The sequence below is a fragment of the Dermacentor variabilis genome, unplaced genomic scaffold (assembly GCF_050947875.1).
Source record: "Dermacentor variabilis isolate Ectoservices unplaced genomic scaffold, ASM5094787v1 scaffold_13, whole genome shotgun sequence".
Classification (NCBI taxonomy): domain Eukaryota; kingdom Metazoa; phylum Arthropoda; class Arachnida; order Ixodida; family Ixodidae; genus Dermacentor; species Dermacentor variabilis.
In genome coordinates, this window is record NW_027460291.1 from 33901830 (window position 1) to 33914955 (window position 13126).

Here is a 13126-nt window from a genome sequence, read left to right on the forward strand (position 1 = left end):
AATCACCGTGAATTCGGCATCCAGCGTATTTGCCCTTTCTGCACGTTCACGCAATCTAGAAAGGGAAGTGACCTTTGTTTCGACACGATGGGCGACGACGTACGCGCGTAAAATTTTTTGTTGCACACTTATGTAGCGTCGCAGACTTGAGCAGTCGCACGCAAGTGATCGCATTTCGTTCCCTCCGCTAGTTTTCTGAAATTGCTTCCCGACACCATACATTCAGTTTTGGTCGCTGATGAAAAAAAAAAAAAAAAACTCCGAACTGAGCCCTCAGGTGAAACCTGCGTGTACAACGTCTTGTCCATCCAAGGCTTGCTGGCATAGAGCGAGCCTTGGAGCGGCATATAAAGAGATAAAGCGTGCTGGACAAGCTATTTCTTTTACTGCCGCACAGAGCAGAGATCAGAAAAGTAACGCTGCAGAGCAGCAGTGAACTGCGGCACTTGAAAACCTAATGAGTAGAGACAGAGAGAGCAGTACACCGGATGCTCTATATATTTCCTCACAAATATTTGCGCCCATTACCAGATACCAAAACAGATACCTATGTAGTACAAAGTGAATACGTGCGCCGGAATGGCCGCTGAACTGAGATGGATGTATCGCATTTTGAATGAAATATGAAAAAGGGTGCGCCAAACCAATCCTGCAGTGCTTACGTTACGAACAGATTTTCCCATTTTGAGTGGTCGCCTGCTCACAGAAAGATAAATGCTGGCACTGATTGGAAACGCAAAAGTGACATACACAGGTTTGAGGAATATGTGACTATATACGTGCTTATACGGACTTGCCTCAGCCGCCGCGGCTGCAACCAATCGCGAAGAGCCCCTTTGAAGGAGAAGTTTTCAGAAGGGTGCGCGAAATCCAAGATTATCTTTACGCAAGACCGTTTCCTTGATGGCCTGCGTTCAACCGGCGAACATCTATTACAACCATAGCTGTGACATACGATCGCAAACCTGACGGAGAACGACGAAAGACACCTCCTGCGCAAGAAATGTTTTCTTCCTCTTTGTGTTTCTGAATTATTAGTATCTTTTAAAGCGCATACTGTTAGCCAAGGAGGTCGGTGAACTGCGCTGCGGGGTCTTGCGGTCGAATTCACACAGCTTGTCGTTTGTAAAAGCTGTCCATCACTGGTCGCCCTCTCTGTGAGAATGCGTTGGTTATCGCGACTCGCCGGCGACTATCCTAACGAACCGGCATAGCATACGAACTGCCTTGTGGGCCCTGAACTGCCCGCTTTGACTAACGCCACGTACAATGTCTGTCCGATCCACGACGTCATGCCACCTGGCCCGACGGCCATAGAATAGAATGGGGATCGAGTTACAAGCAGCGATTTTTTACGACACCGCTGTCGTCGCGCCACGCTTTCGGCAATGGAAATTTCAGGCACAGTAGTATGACGTCATAAAGCAAAGTGCACAGGCCTCGTGCTACCGAGGTGGCGTTGGCGTGGCAGGCCACGCTCTCGGGCTCTTTGTTTCCGCTCGAAATAAGTATGGGCGGGGAAATTACAATGACTTTATTTAAACTATTTGTCATTTCCTTCCTCGACAGTGGTCCAAGAGACGCCCACGTCATCACCAGAATCGTCGTGAGCGGTGGGTGATAAGAATGGAATCGCTACATTATGGCCATGTTTTGAGCCAAGGCAGGTGATTCATTTCGATTCGATCCCTTTCTTCTCACTCGTATCCACCGCTCGCGACGCGTTGACTCTGGTGATACAGTGTAGAGGCGAAGCGCCGTTCGAAGTACCGACAAAGAGCACAATGGAAAATAACTGGTACAAAATCCTTACAATATCCGGACCCAAATTACGGGGGAAAGCTAGCACGTACCCATCTCAAGGATGCACGCTACACTTGAAAGCGAAAGCAAAGATCGCTGACGTCGATTAGTTCCACAGCGCTAACGGGTCCACGCGTTATGACAGACGCGACAACGCCGTGCTCTTTTCAGGCTATTTTAGAGACCACGGCACTTGACGCGTCCATGGGCGCGTCAAGTGCCGTGTAAAAATGAAAGAACGGTATACATTCTGGCTGCGCCACCAGCCGCTTTTTTTTTTTTTTTTTTTAAGATCGGTGCCGAGAGGCGCTCAAAACACAGAGCGCCCGCAGTTTCTTCATTGGCCTACATGTGCTTAGCGAAACGAAATAGCTACATACTTTTGTGCTTTTGAATAACGTGTAAGAGCCCCATTTTCCTTCCTCGCGTCTACGACTTGTGTGGAATTCATTCCAGCCAATTACGAACTGAAAATTCGTGAACGATCTACTTACTGTTCTCTAACTACAATGTAGAATAGACGCAAGAGAACTACGCACACCGCTCGGTCGCCCCACGCAGCCGAGTTGGCACGCTAGAACGGACGGCATATACAGGAACAGGCACCGGCCAATGCTCACAGCCAACGTGCTTATTACCGAAGGTGGTCGAGCGACATCACACACTTCTTACCAACAAAGGCTTCGTTAGCTCGGGCACTGAATACGCCAAGGTGCACCGCCCAATGCGGCAGATAAGCGTTTAAAGGAACACGCATACGGCCTTGGCCAAAATTTATTGGCCTCGGCGCAAGTGCATGGTCGGAACTGATCGACGCACGGCGGAATTTACAGCGACGCGCTGCTATTGTGCCCCGGAATACTAGATAGCAGGGAGAATTTCGGTCCTCATAAGAGCGCTATGCATGGGAGAGCAGCCCATGTCACGAAAACGATGCACGGTAGTGAATAATTTGCAACAATACCCGCCGTGGTTGCTCAGTGGCTATGGTGTTGGGCTTCTGAGCACGAGGTCGCGGGATCTAATCCCGGCCACGGCGGCCGCATTTCGATGGGGGCGAAATGCGAAAAACACCCGTGTACTTAGATTTAGGTGCAGGTTAAAGAACCCCAGGTGGTCGAAATTTCCGTAGTCCTCCACTACGGCGTGCCTAATAATCAGAGAGTTGTTTTGGCACGTTAAACCCCATAATTAAAATAATTTGCAAACGCAAACCGCTGGGAGACAAGTGGGGAGCGTGGCCACTCCACACAATAAAGTTGCGCATGACTAGAACTGCACGGACACATCAAAAACACACGCCGTGCGTGTAAATGATAGTGCGCTTACTTCACACTAAGCCTATAGTCAAAGTGGTAACAGCGTGTACTTTACGGGTTTACAAGCGTGAGATGGCATGACGTTGGACATACCGATGTTGAGAGCGCAAAGAGCAGACGTCGCGGGCAGACCAGCCGGAACGCGAAAGCAAAACTTCCTACTGGCACACAGATAGTTTCGGAGATCTCGTCTCACCCACTTACAGCGCAGAAGTGAAAGGGATTCCTATTTTCTCCGCAGAAAGGCTGAATCGGTGTGTGCCGAAAACACGGCCAACCCCAGCAAGGGGTTCTGTAGCTTTCTTGGTCGAGCAGTGTAAGAGGTATACTTTTGGAAACCGCCGGCAGCTGCCAGAGAAGAAGGGGCCACATAGTGCAGACCCACCAATGAGACTCCGCTAGGGAGTGTCGTTGGCGAGACGCGTGCCAAGTTTTGAGTCCTCAATGAAAGTAGAATAAAATAAACCAAGCTTTGTTTTAAGGAAAACAAACGATTCGTTGCTCCAGCTACAATAACACTGTTAATCCAACTTACCGAAAGGAACAATTGACGCAGGATAAAGCCGGTAGACGTTATAACCGCTGCTCTTACTGCGTCGAACGTACACGACTGGAAGACGCTTTCAAGTCGCGCGTCGTTCGGTCGAGTACATTTCCCAGCCGCTCCGTGCAACACCCCTCGTGTTCGTAGTGAACATAAGGAATGTTCGCATCGCGACAGCCTGCGTGCAGACGAGCGAGCACTCACCGGCGTTGGAAACCTTGTTGGCCTTAAACTTCGGCGCCAAGCTTCTCGCGTATCCGTGCGCCAGGGACGCCGACGACATGGCTCTCGCAGTCTCGATCACTTTCGGCGGGCAAACGCACAATCACTCTCGCGCGCCAGCGGTCCTCAATCACCCGCCAACACCGGCGGCAGTCAGCAGCATCGCCACGAGGTCGTCCACCCCAAACATGGGACGCTCGTAACCGGAGACGAGAGGCGCAAGATTTGCACAACACCTTCTTCCTCGAGCGCCTGGTGACGCGCACGCTATATCTTCGCGAGCTGAAAGGACCGTCACACCGCCTAACTACCGCTGTCCGCGCTGATGCTCGGGGAGCTCTACAGGCATATCAGCGGACCACAGCGATTGCAAGCGACGACACCAGCGTGGGGCCACGTGCCGGCATAAGCGCGTGCTACAGCGGCGTTTGCGAGAAGGGAGCAGCCCGATTTCGGAGCAGCAACACGACAAACTACTTGTACGGCTCTGCTGCTGGAAAAAGGCGCGTCGATTTCGATCCAGTGCCGGTCCGAAAGCGCCCCCAAAGGGAGTGACAGGTGATAGCAGGAAGACGCGTTCGAGAGGAGAGTTGGAAACAACGCGCAGTGGGAACTCGAGACGACGACAATAAGTCGCTGTACCGCCGCCACCCACAGCACTCCCAACCACCACCGAGAGTACGTACGCGTTTACACGAGGACAAAGAAAACTAGCTCCGTTACTCTTCACCACGACGTGCGAAGAACGACCAGCGACAAAAGAAGGTCCAGGCGTTTTTTGTATCACTGGCTCACCACGTAACAGCAAAAGAAAGTTGAGGCGCTTGCCGAACGACGACGCCGTCCAAGTGGGCGCGCGACGATTTCCAAGTCGTGTAACGAGGCTCGATCGGTGCGGCGACCACAGCGCCGGGCCGCGTTGAGCAGCTGCGAGCGTGTCCCGCTCAGAGCGCCCGGCGCGCGGTGGCGGCGAGAAATCATCTCCTCCCCGCCGTCAGATGTCCTCGGCGGGGCGCGGGTGCCAAATTTAGGAAGTGCGGCGCCCCCCGGTGCTTGAGGCGGCGGCCCGGGTCCCGCTGCAAACGCGCTTCGGTCGCGTGGCGCTCTCGACCTCCTCCGCTCAAGGACGCGCGGCACACTACGCCTCCTTTAATAGGGACACAACAGAGGTGCGAGTGTGCCCCGAAAATAGGAACAATGGTGGGAGAGGGCGGCAGCCGCGTAGTGCGCGTAACTGCGTGGACGGGTCCCTGGCGGCGAAAGTGCACCACAGCAGGGCCCGCGTACGCGCTCTTGCGAACGCTGTCGTCGTGCCACCGACACACCTTCAGAAATGTAATGTCATGCCACAGTCGTCATACCTGGCCTTCATCGTTGCATCGACGCCATTCCTTCTTCGGAATTCCGTCGTAATCACGCTCTCTCAATCTCGATTACGACGCCGTCGTAATTGCGTCGTCGTCGTGCATTCGTTGTCCCAACATCGTCGCGACGCCGGAGTGGGCTTTCCATTGTGGTCATTCCAACTTCCGATTCTCGTCATGCCGTCGCAGTCACGCCATCGTCGACATGAAGGTGTTGTCACCCAGTCGTCGTCGTCATCACACTAACCTGACGCCATCCTCGTTTACACTGTATAGTAGTTATACCATTGCCATACTTTCACAGCCGTCATTGCGCCGCCGTTAAACAGTCGTCGTCATATATCCGTCGTCATACTGTCGTCTCGATGCAATCGTGGTAGATCCATCGTAGTCGTTCCAACTTCGTCATCTGATTCTTGTCATAGCGTCGTTGTGAACTTCAATGCTAATAGCATTGACGTCGACAGCCATCATAAGATGGGCCATGTGGGATTTTTTAAAATGTCCCAAACGTCGTAAGATTTGGTTGAATGGACGGCGAACGAAACGATTTCTGCATGGACATCTATTTAAACAGGAGCTGCCTAGTTTAGTCTTTCAAAAGTGCCAGCGGCCGAGTTCACAAATCTCGTTCGCAAGTGCCGTTTGGCATTGGTCGGCCGCCTTCGTTAACCATGGCCAACGTTGTATGCTGGCGCGCGTAAATGAGAGCTTAGCGCGACAGCTCTTTGCGCTTACGAGGAATGCTATAATCTAGTGTGTTGCAATCGCTGTCTCGGGCTATTCGTGAAGCTGCAATGATTTTTCTAACGACAAGCGCGAAAAGCCTCTTGAAGGGTGAGAATTTTTGCGATGCTCAGTATTTTGGCGATGGTACAATTACCACATGTGAAATGCGCTTGACGATCGTGGCTCAGAAGACGAGAGAGCACGCGTGGCTGTAAAGCGGGCACAGCGATTCTGAAATGTGCGCTTCATTCTATAATTAAAAACAAATGACACGCGAATGCGCCGGCTTTTATTTCAGAGCACCCTTGCAGAGGTCTAGACCCGCTCAGTCGACGTCGCTCATGGACCAGTCGGTGTCCTCGGCGTGACGGTGGGGCTCCTCTTTGTGGTGCTCTTCGCCGTAGCACTCCGTCGAGTAGGCCAGGAAGCGGGCATTCTGTTCGTCCTTTTCTTCACCGCCGTTATCCGGCGGAAGCACGAAGCAAGGACATTCCTGCGGTGCGGTCTCCGCAATCCAAAGTGCGGGTGCTTTTGAGGAGCTTGCACCGTCATTCATGTCAGGGGCAGAGTGAGTTAAGTTGCAGGGCGCCGGACCGCCACAGCTGCAGCGTTTCCTGCACCTGAAGCTGGTCGACGTACTTTCAAGATGATGCATTCCTCCTTCACTGGTCGCGGTGCTCGAGGCGACCTTCGCTGTGTTGTCGAAAGGGGAGTCCGCCAGACTGTTGTGGTCATCTGCTCGCTGACTGGCGCCGATCTCTGATTTGTACCACACCAGGAGGTCGTCGCTGATCCCGGAATCAGAGCTTCGTCCTTCCTCGCGAGCGGGACTGGTTCGACACTCCATCGTGGGGAAAAGCTCCTGCACAGTATGCTTCCACTGGCGATTCCTTAACAGCCGGTCTTGAAAGGTGTCTATTTGTTCCTCAAGTTCTGCTAACGCTTGCCGTAGCACGTGTTTTTCCAGCGAGTCCTCGTCGTCTTCGGCGCAATCTCCAATTTCAGAAACCGAGCTCTGCAAAGCATCGTCGTCTGGCTGACCATTGCTCTGGCTTTGCTGGGCGTCCACCCCACGTCGTTGTAGATTGAGCACGTCCTGTTCGCTAGGTGGCATGGCGGACGCACTCGAAGCCACGACGGGCGTCGCCTGCTCATGGTGGCTGCTGCTTGCGTCAGGCGCCGCTGGTTCCTCAAATTCATCACTGCTGCCTGGAACATGAACACCTGAAATCGGTTGCGGCGGTGTGTCGTCCATCCACGTGAAACTGGACAGTACTGATGAACACTCGTGGCCACTGATGGGGCCGGATGCTTGTCTTGTCTTGTGTCCCAGAAAGTGGCGCGTACCCACTATGGGGGATTGGCCAAGAAGCAGGCGGTTTTCCGTAAGGTTAGAAGTGTAGAGAAACTAGATTTGAATAGTGGAGCATGGGACGATAGAACTGTAATTTAGACTTGCAATGAAAATATTGTTAAAAATTTTGATAACATAACAATGCTCTATCTGACGTGTCACACTCCTCTTCCTGGTCTACGAATCATCTTGCATGGAGCATAGGGAGAAAACAGCGCCCTCGTTTATGAAAATGTTTGAACTCTTTGGCACCGCTTTTCAGCGTTGCAAACGCTAAAATGTTTTATTAGAGAAGGGATCATACTACCTGCTCGTGTGGGAATCCCCAAACTTCAACACAGTGCCAAGCGAGGCGGCCACTTCATTGTCAACGGGTGCCTGGTGTTTGTGGTGTGACTGGCAGTGAACTCGCTCACAGTGATGCAAGATCGGCATTTTCTTCCTCTGATGATTGCCTTACCAGAGACCTGACAAGAACTCCATGATTAATTCACTCATGCAGTACCTTACAAATGCATAAAGAGCCCACGCTGACAACATCCACAGGCGCCTAGATGTGATCGACCCAGGCGGTAAATTGTGTTTGCCCCCGGAGGTTGCGCGGAGATATAATCCTAATTGCTACGCAGGGCGTTGCTTTCACCCGTCGCTACGCACACCTCATCGACCAGTCGAACAACCCTGATTGCGAACACGGTCAGACACCTGAAACGCTGGAACAAATATGTGGTCGCCCAGCATGTATAGTGGAGCTATGGACGTTGTATAATTCCCTAGCCAGCTTTGGCAGGCAATCACTGTCGGAGGGCGCCATTCTCGGCCATGGCCTAACACTGCAACTTCAATGCGCACAACTAAAAAACTTTTGAAGTTCCTGCATGACACGAAACTAGACGAGCAGTACTAGTGGGGCCATCATCTAATGTACGTAAGCACTCACCACTTCTCTTAGGATAATAATAATAATAATAATAATAATAATAATAATAATAATAATAATAATAATAATAATAATAATAATAATAATAATAATAATAATCCAGCCATCCCTCCCAATAATGTCAATCCCCTTCCCTCTTCCCCAGTGCAGAGTAGCAGACTAGAGCGCACCAGCTCAGGTCGACCTCTCTGTCTTTCCTATTAATAAAATCGTCCACACTCCACTTAAGATTACTCACGAACGTATCTCGTTCGCAGTTGCGCAGCTTGACGAGAGCAAGGTATTGAGAAGCTTTTTCTTTTCCGTTTGCCGTGCGACAACTAATGCAATTCCCCTATTCAGAGTTAGGCGCATGGATTGCGTTCGTGCTTCGCTTCGCCGTGGCTGGAATCTTGTTACTTGGACTGAAAACATACGTCCGCCCGAAAGAGTGGAAATGGAGAGCAATGCTGGCGACTGCCCCCGGAAGGGGCGCAACGCGTGGCTACTTTTCCGGAAGGAGGAGACGGAAGCGTGGGAACGAAAGACAGGAAGAAGAAAAGAGGGAAGATAGAAGCAAGATGACAGAATAGAGCAAAACAATGACCCAAGCAGCATGGTCAGGCACTGCGAGCCGCGATACTGAAGGAATGTGCAAGACAGAAACGTTCTCCGATGTCGTTCGCCCAAAAGAAAAAGCTGCAGACGGGTTCCCCCCTTTCTCTCTCTAGGAGACCAAGGAGAGCGCGATGTTCCCGTCGGTGCGCACAACCCCGCAGACGTCAGCCGGGTGTCGCACACCGCAGGAAGGGACCGTACACCGCGCGGTGAGAGCGGGACTGTCGGTCGCTGAAGCGTCGTGCAGCAACCTCAACACGACGGAATGCGCACACGTATCTGCGTGCGCGTACAAAGCCAACCCTCGGCTACTTGATGAGCAGTGCGCGACGAGGCAAGCCTCCACCGCGCACGCGACCGATGCGTCCGCTCGCGACACGCCGGCCCGCAGGTGCTGCTCGGGGAGATGGCGACGAATCGGCAGACGAGCGTCATCGAGCCTTCAGTAATGGCTTCGCTAAATCTTTGTCTTGTTTACTGAAACGTTTCGTTTCATAGACACTTGGAAATACGCGATAAAATCCACGAACGACGCCATAGAATTATACCACCAGGTACGGATCGAGAGGTATAGCTATAAGTGGATTTAAAATGAGTTCGTATGGTCTGCGTCATTGTAGTTTCTGCTCTTTCACGACATTTGCGACGCAATATCTGAAGTAAGCTCGATCAAAGGCTCCGCGGCTTAGCTGAGGAAGACCAGTTTCTTAATTCGCAAGTGCGTTCCTTTGCACATTTCCCCAACTAATGGCAGCAGCACCTGTCATCCTTTGAATGAATGAATGAATGAATGAATGAATGAATGAATGAATGAATGAATGAATGAATGAATGAATGAATGAATGAATGAATGAATTCTGGAGCCTCATACGTGGCAAAATCACGATCTGATTATGAGGCACGCCGTAGGGGGGACTCCGGGTTAATTTCGACCACCCGCGGGGATCTTTAATGGACCCCAATGCGCGGGACACGGGTGCCTTTGCATTTCGGCCCCTCCGATATGCAGCCGCCGCGGCCGGGATTCAGCAGCCCTTAGCAGCCCAACACTACAGCTGCTGAGTTACCGCAAGGGGCATATATGTTTAAATGAAGGCAGAGTGCTTGGCTGCGCATGCTGGGCTTGCCTGTTGCATATGGCTTCATCACGATAGCCATGTCTACATTTTCCGTGTCATAATACAAGCACGCATATGCTTGTACACTGTTAGAAAAAATGACTACACCGCCATTAGTTGGGCAAAGTTGCTCGCGGGAAAGCTAGCTTTACAGATATGATAATTAAGAGCCTAATGACCTACGGCACGTCATTTAATGCACATCGCTGGAAACTTCGAGAGGTTTATGCGCAGAGGCCAGGAATCCTGCTTTTCTTTTTTTTTGTAAGAAAAATCTCATTGCAGTTTTCTCAAGCGTTTTGTTTTTTAATCAGAGAAAGTTAAATAAGGTTGCGCAGAAGTCAGTAAATACAGAATTATAAGGCGATGCAGTGTACATACGTATATTTATGGTTCTGTGGGTGCTCGGTGTGTAAATTAATGTGTACTCAGAGTTTTTTTGAACCCTGTCCCTAACAGCGATAAATCAGAAAAGCGAATGAGTCGTCGTATACACTGCAGCAGTGCGATTCAGTTTGATTACTTCGCCCGTCGTGAAAGATCCTTTGAATTACCCCGCCGCTTCTGTCCAAAGGTGCACAGAATAAAATGCAGGAGAGATAATGGCAGCGGAAGCCAAAGCTGCTAGTATAGTCCCTGCAGTCACCGAAAACACTTCACACGGCTTCACTGAATGAGCTGGTGGGCAGAGTTGCTGTTCTTGAACACTGAGTGAGTCAAAATGACCCTAATCACCTTTTCGAAACTAGTACAGTTCATTATCTGACCCGCTCAGTCGCTCAGGTGAGATCATCATTAGATGATGCCGCTAATCAATTACGCAGGAATAATCTGGTGCTGTTTAGATTACCTGACTCGCCGGATGAGAGCTGCGTTGAATTGCAGGAAAAGGTGCGGTCTTTTTTCGAACCAAGCCTTGGTGAGCTTGTTTGCTCCAACAGCCTTGAGTTCGCACGCCGATTAGGACAGTACTAAAGTGATAGGAACCGCCCAATTGTGGTTAAGTTTTCTATCTACAAAGATAAGCAGCGAGCCCTTTCGTCGGCCCCGAGGCTGAAGGGAACGTCTTCCGCTATTCGCGAGGACTTCTACAGCGAGATGCGCGCGCTCAAAGCTTTTGCAGCATGCCCATGCCTTGGAAAAGCATTTTAAGCTACGGTGTGACAAACTGATAGTAGATGGGAAATGTTTCTTTTACGGCCACAAGCACAACTAAGTTATCGAGACTAAAAGATAGCTAGAAACAATATACAGGACCAGCCGGAGCCTTTCTCCTAGACACCGGCATGACAGTTCTGTATCTGTACTGCAGTCGTTGACCGTTCTCATTGTAAACTGCCGAAGCATTAAAAATAAAGTAGATGACTTTGCAGCTCTAGTCGTTGCGGTTAAGCCACATATTGTCATAGGCACAGCATCTTGGCTTGATGATTTTATTCTCGATACTGAAGTTTTCCCAGCTGGTTTCGAAATATATCGTCGTGCCAGGAATACCCAGGCAGGGGGTGCGTTCCTGCTTATCGATGCTCGCCTGCGATCCGCGGCGTTGTCCTCACCTCTGGAGTGCGGCGAATCAGTTTGGTGTAATGTGCTGTTACATAATGGTCGTCATTTAGCTGTTGGTTTGTTCTACCCCTCTCCTGCATCTACTAATCGTGACGTGTTTAGATTCCTATCAAAATTTGTGCCTTCGCTCAACCAAGATTTTGTTATAGGTGGCGATTTTAATATGCCCAATGTCCAGTGGGACAATAATAAATGCAATGTGAGAGACTCGAGTGCCTTATCGGGAGGCTTTTCTGAGTTTATGACCTGTATGACCTCTATCAATTCGTTGCAAAACCAACAAGACAAGGAAGTAATGGTGCTTCTATCCTCGACTTAGTTTTTACTAACACACCATCCATCATTAGTGATCTTATGGTCACTCCGGGAATAAGTGACCATGGCTGCGTTGTTGCACAGTTCATGCCTGTTAGCTCTACAATAGCACATGCGGGAACCAGAAAGGTTTATTTCTATGAAAAGGGTGATTATACTTCTCTCTGCACTCAGCTTAAATCTTTCTTGCCCGAATTCACTGCGGCCAGCGAAATTTCAGATTGTAATGGGCTGTGGCTAAAGTTTAAACATATACTTGAAACATTTATTGACCAGTATATTCCTAGTCAAAATATGTCTCCTAAAAGGCGAGCTGATAAACCATGGATGACTCGTGAGACTCGTTTGCTTATCAAAAAAAAAAGACACAGCCTCCTATGCAGGTACAGAAGAAGCAATGATCGCAATCTCTATGACTCCTTAAAACGTCTCGGCAATGAAACAAAAATTAAAAACAAGGTAGCGAGGTATAATTATTTTTATGCTTTGGGCGCTAAGCTGCAAACTAACTCTAAGGAAATGGGGAAGTTCTTAAAATCGAATGGAAGAGAGCCCGTTGGAATCCCAAACTTAGTATATTGTAACGGTATAGTTGTGGACGGACGATTATAACAAGGCCTGTTTATTAAACTCTTACTTCCAATCTGTTTTCACTCCACCTCATTATGGCAATCTCCCTCCAGTGTCTGAGGCACTAACCAGTGATACTCTTGACCTGGTTATTACGCACAATGGTGTCGCAAAACTACTCCAAGATATTGAACCTGATTCTGCAGGTGGGCCGGACGGTCTTCCTTCGTACGTCCTGCGGGCCTGCTCTGATGTGATTGCTCACTACCTGGTGATTGTGTTCAACAAGTCGCTTAAAACCAGCTCTCTTCCTGACGAGTGGAAAGTGGCTAATGTAGTCCCTATTCACAAAGCTGGCTCAAAGAATAGTGTCGCTAATTACAGGCCTATCTCCCTTTCTTGTATTTGTTGCAAACAGAGCGCATCATCCACAGTTCCGTGACCAGACACCTCGAAAGCAATAAATTTTTCACCGACTCCCAACATGCCTTTAGGACTGGCCGTTCATGCATAACCCAATTAACCGAATCCAGTCACGACCTTTTCTATGCCTTCGACAGCCGCGAGCAGGTAGACTGCATGTTTCTGTACTTCAGAGAGGCCTTCGACACAGTTTCCCATGTCCTATTACTCCATAAGCTATCGTTTCTTGGTTTACAATGCAAATTGTTTCAATGGATTAAAG

At 50.0% G+C, this 13126-nt stretch overlaps 1 protein-coding gene across 12 annotated transcripts in view; it reads right to left on the reverse strand.

Annotated features, from left to right (window-relative positions):
* Nucleotides 1-13126, reverse strand: part of LOC142566721 (uncharacterized) — a 438480-nt gene that overhangs the window by 251247 nt on the left and 174107 nt on the right. The window contains exon 1 of one of the 12 annotated variants that reach the window (XM_075677572.1): nt 4684-4818. The exons of 8 other annotated variants lie outside the window; for them this stretch is intronic. Coding sequence is in view for 1 of the 4 variants with exons in the window: in XM_075677568.1 (XP_075533683.1) it covers nt 3871-3949 (79 nt within the window). In the remaining 3 variants the exon portion in view is untranslated. 3 more of the 12 variants (XM_075677568.1, XM_075677573.1, XM_075677574.1) reach the window with 3 other exon arrangements.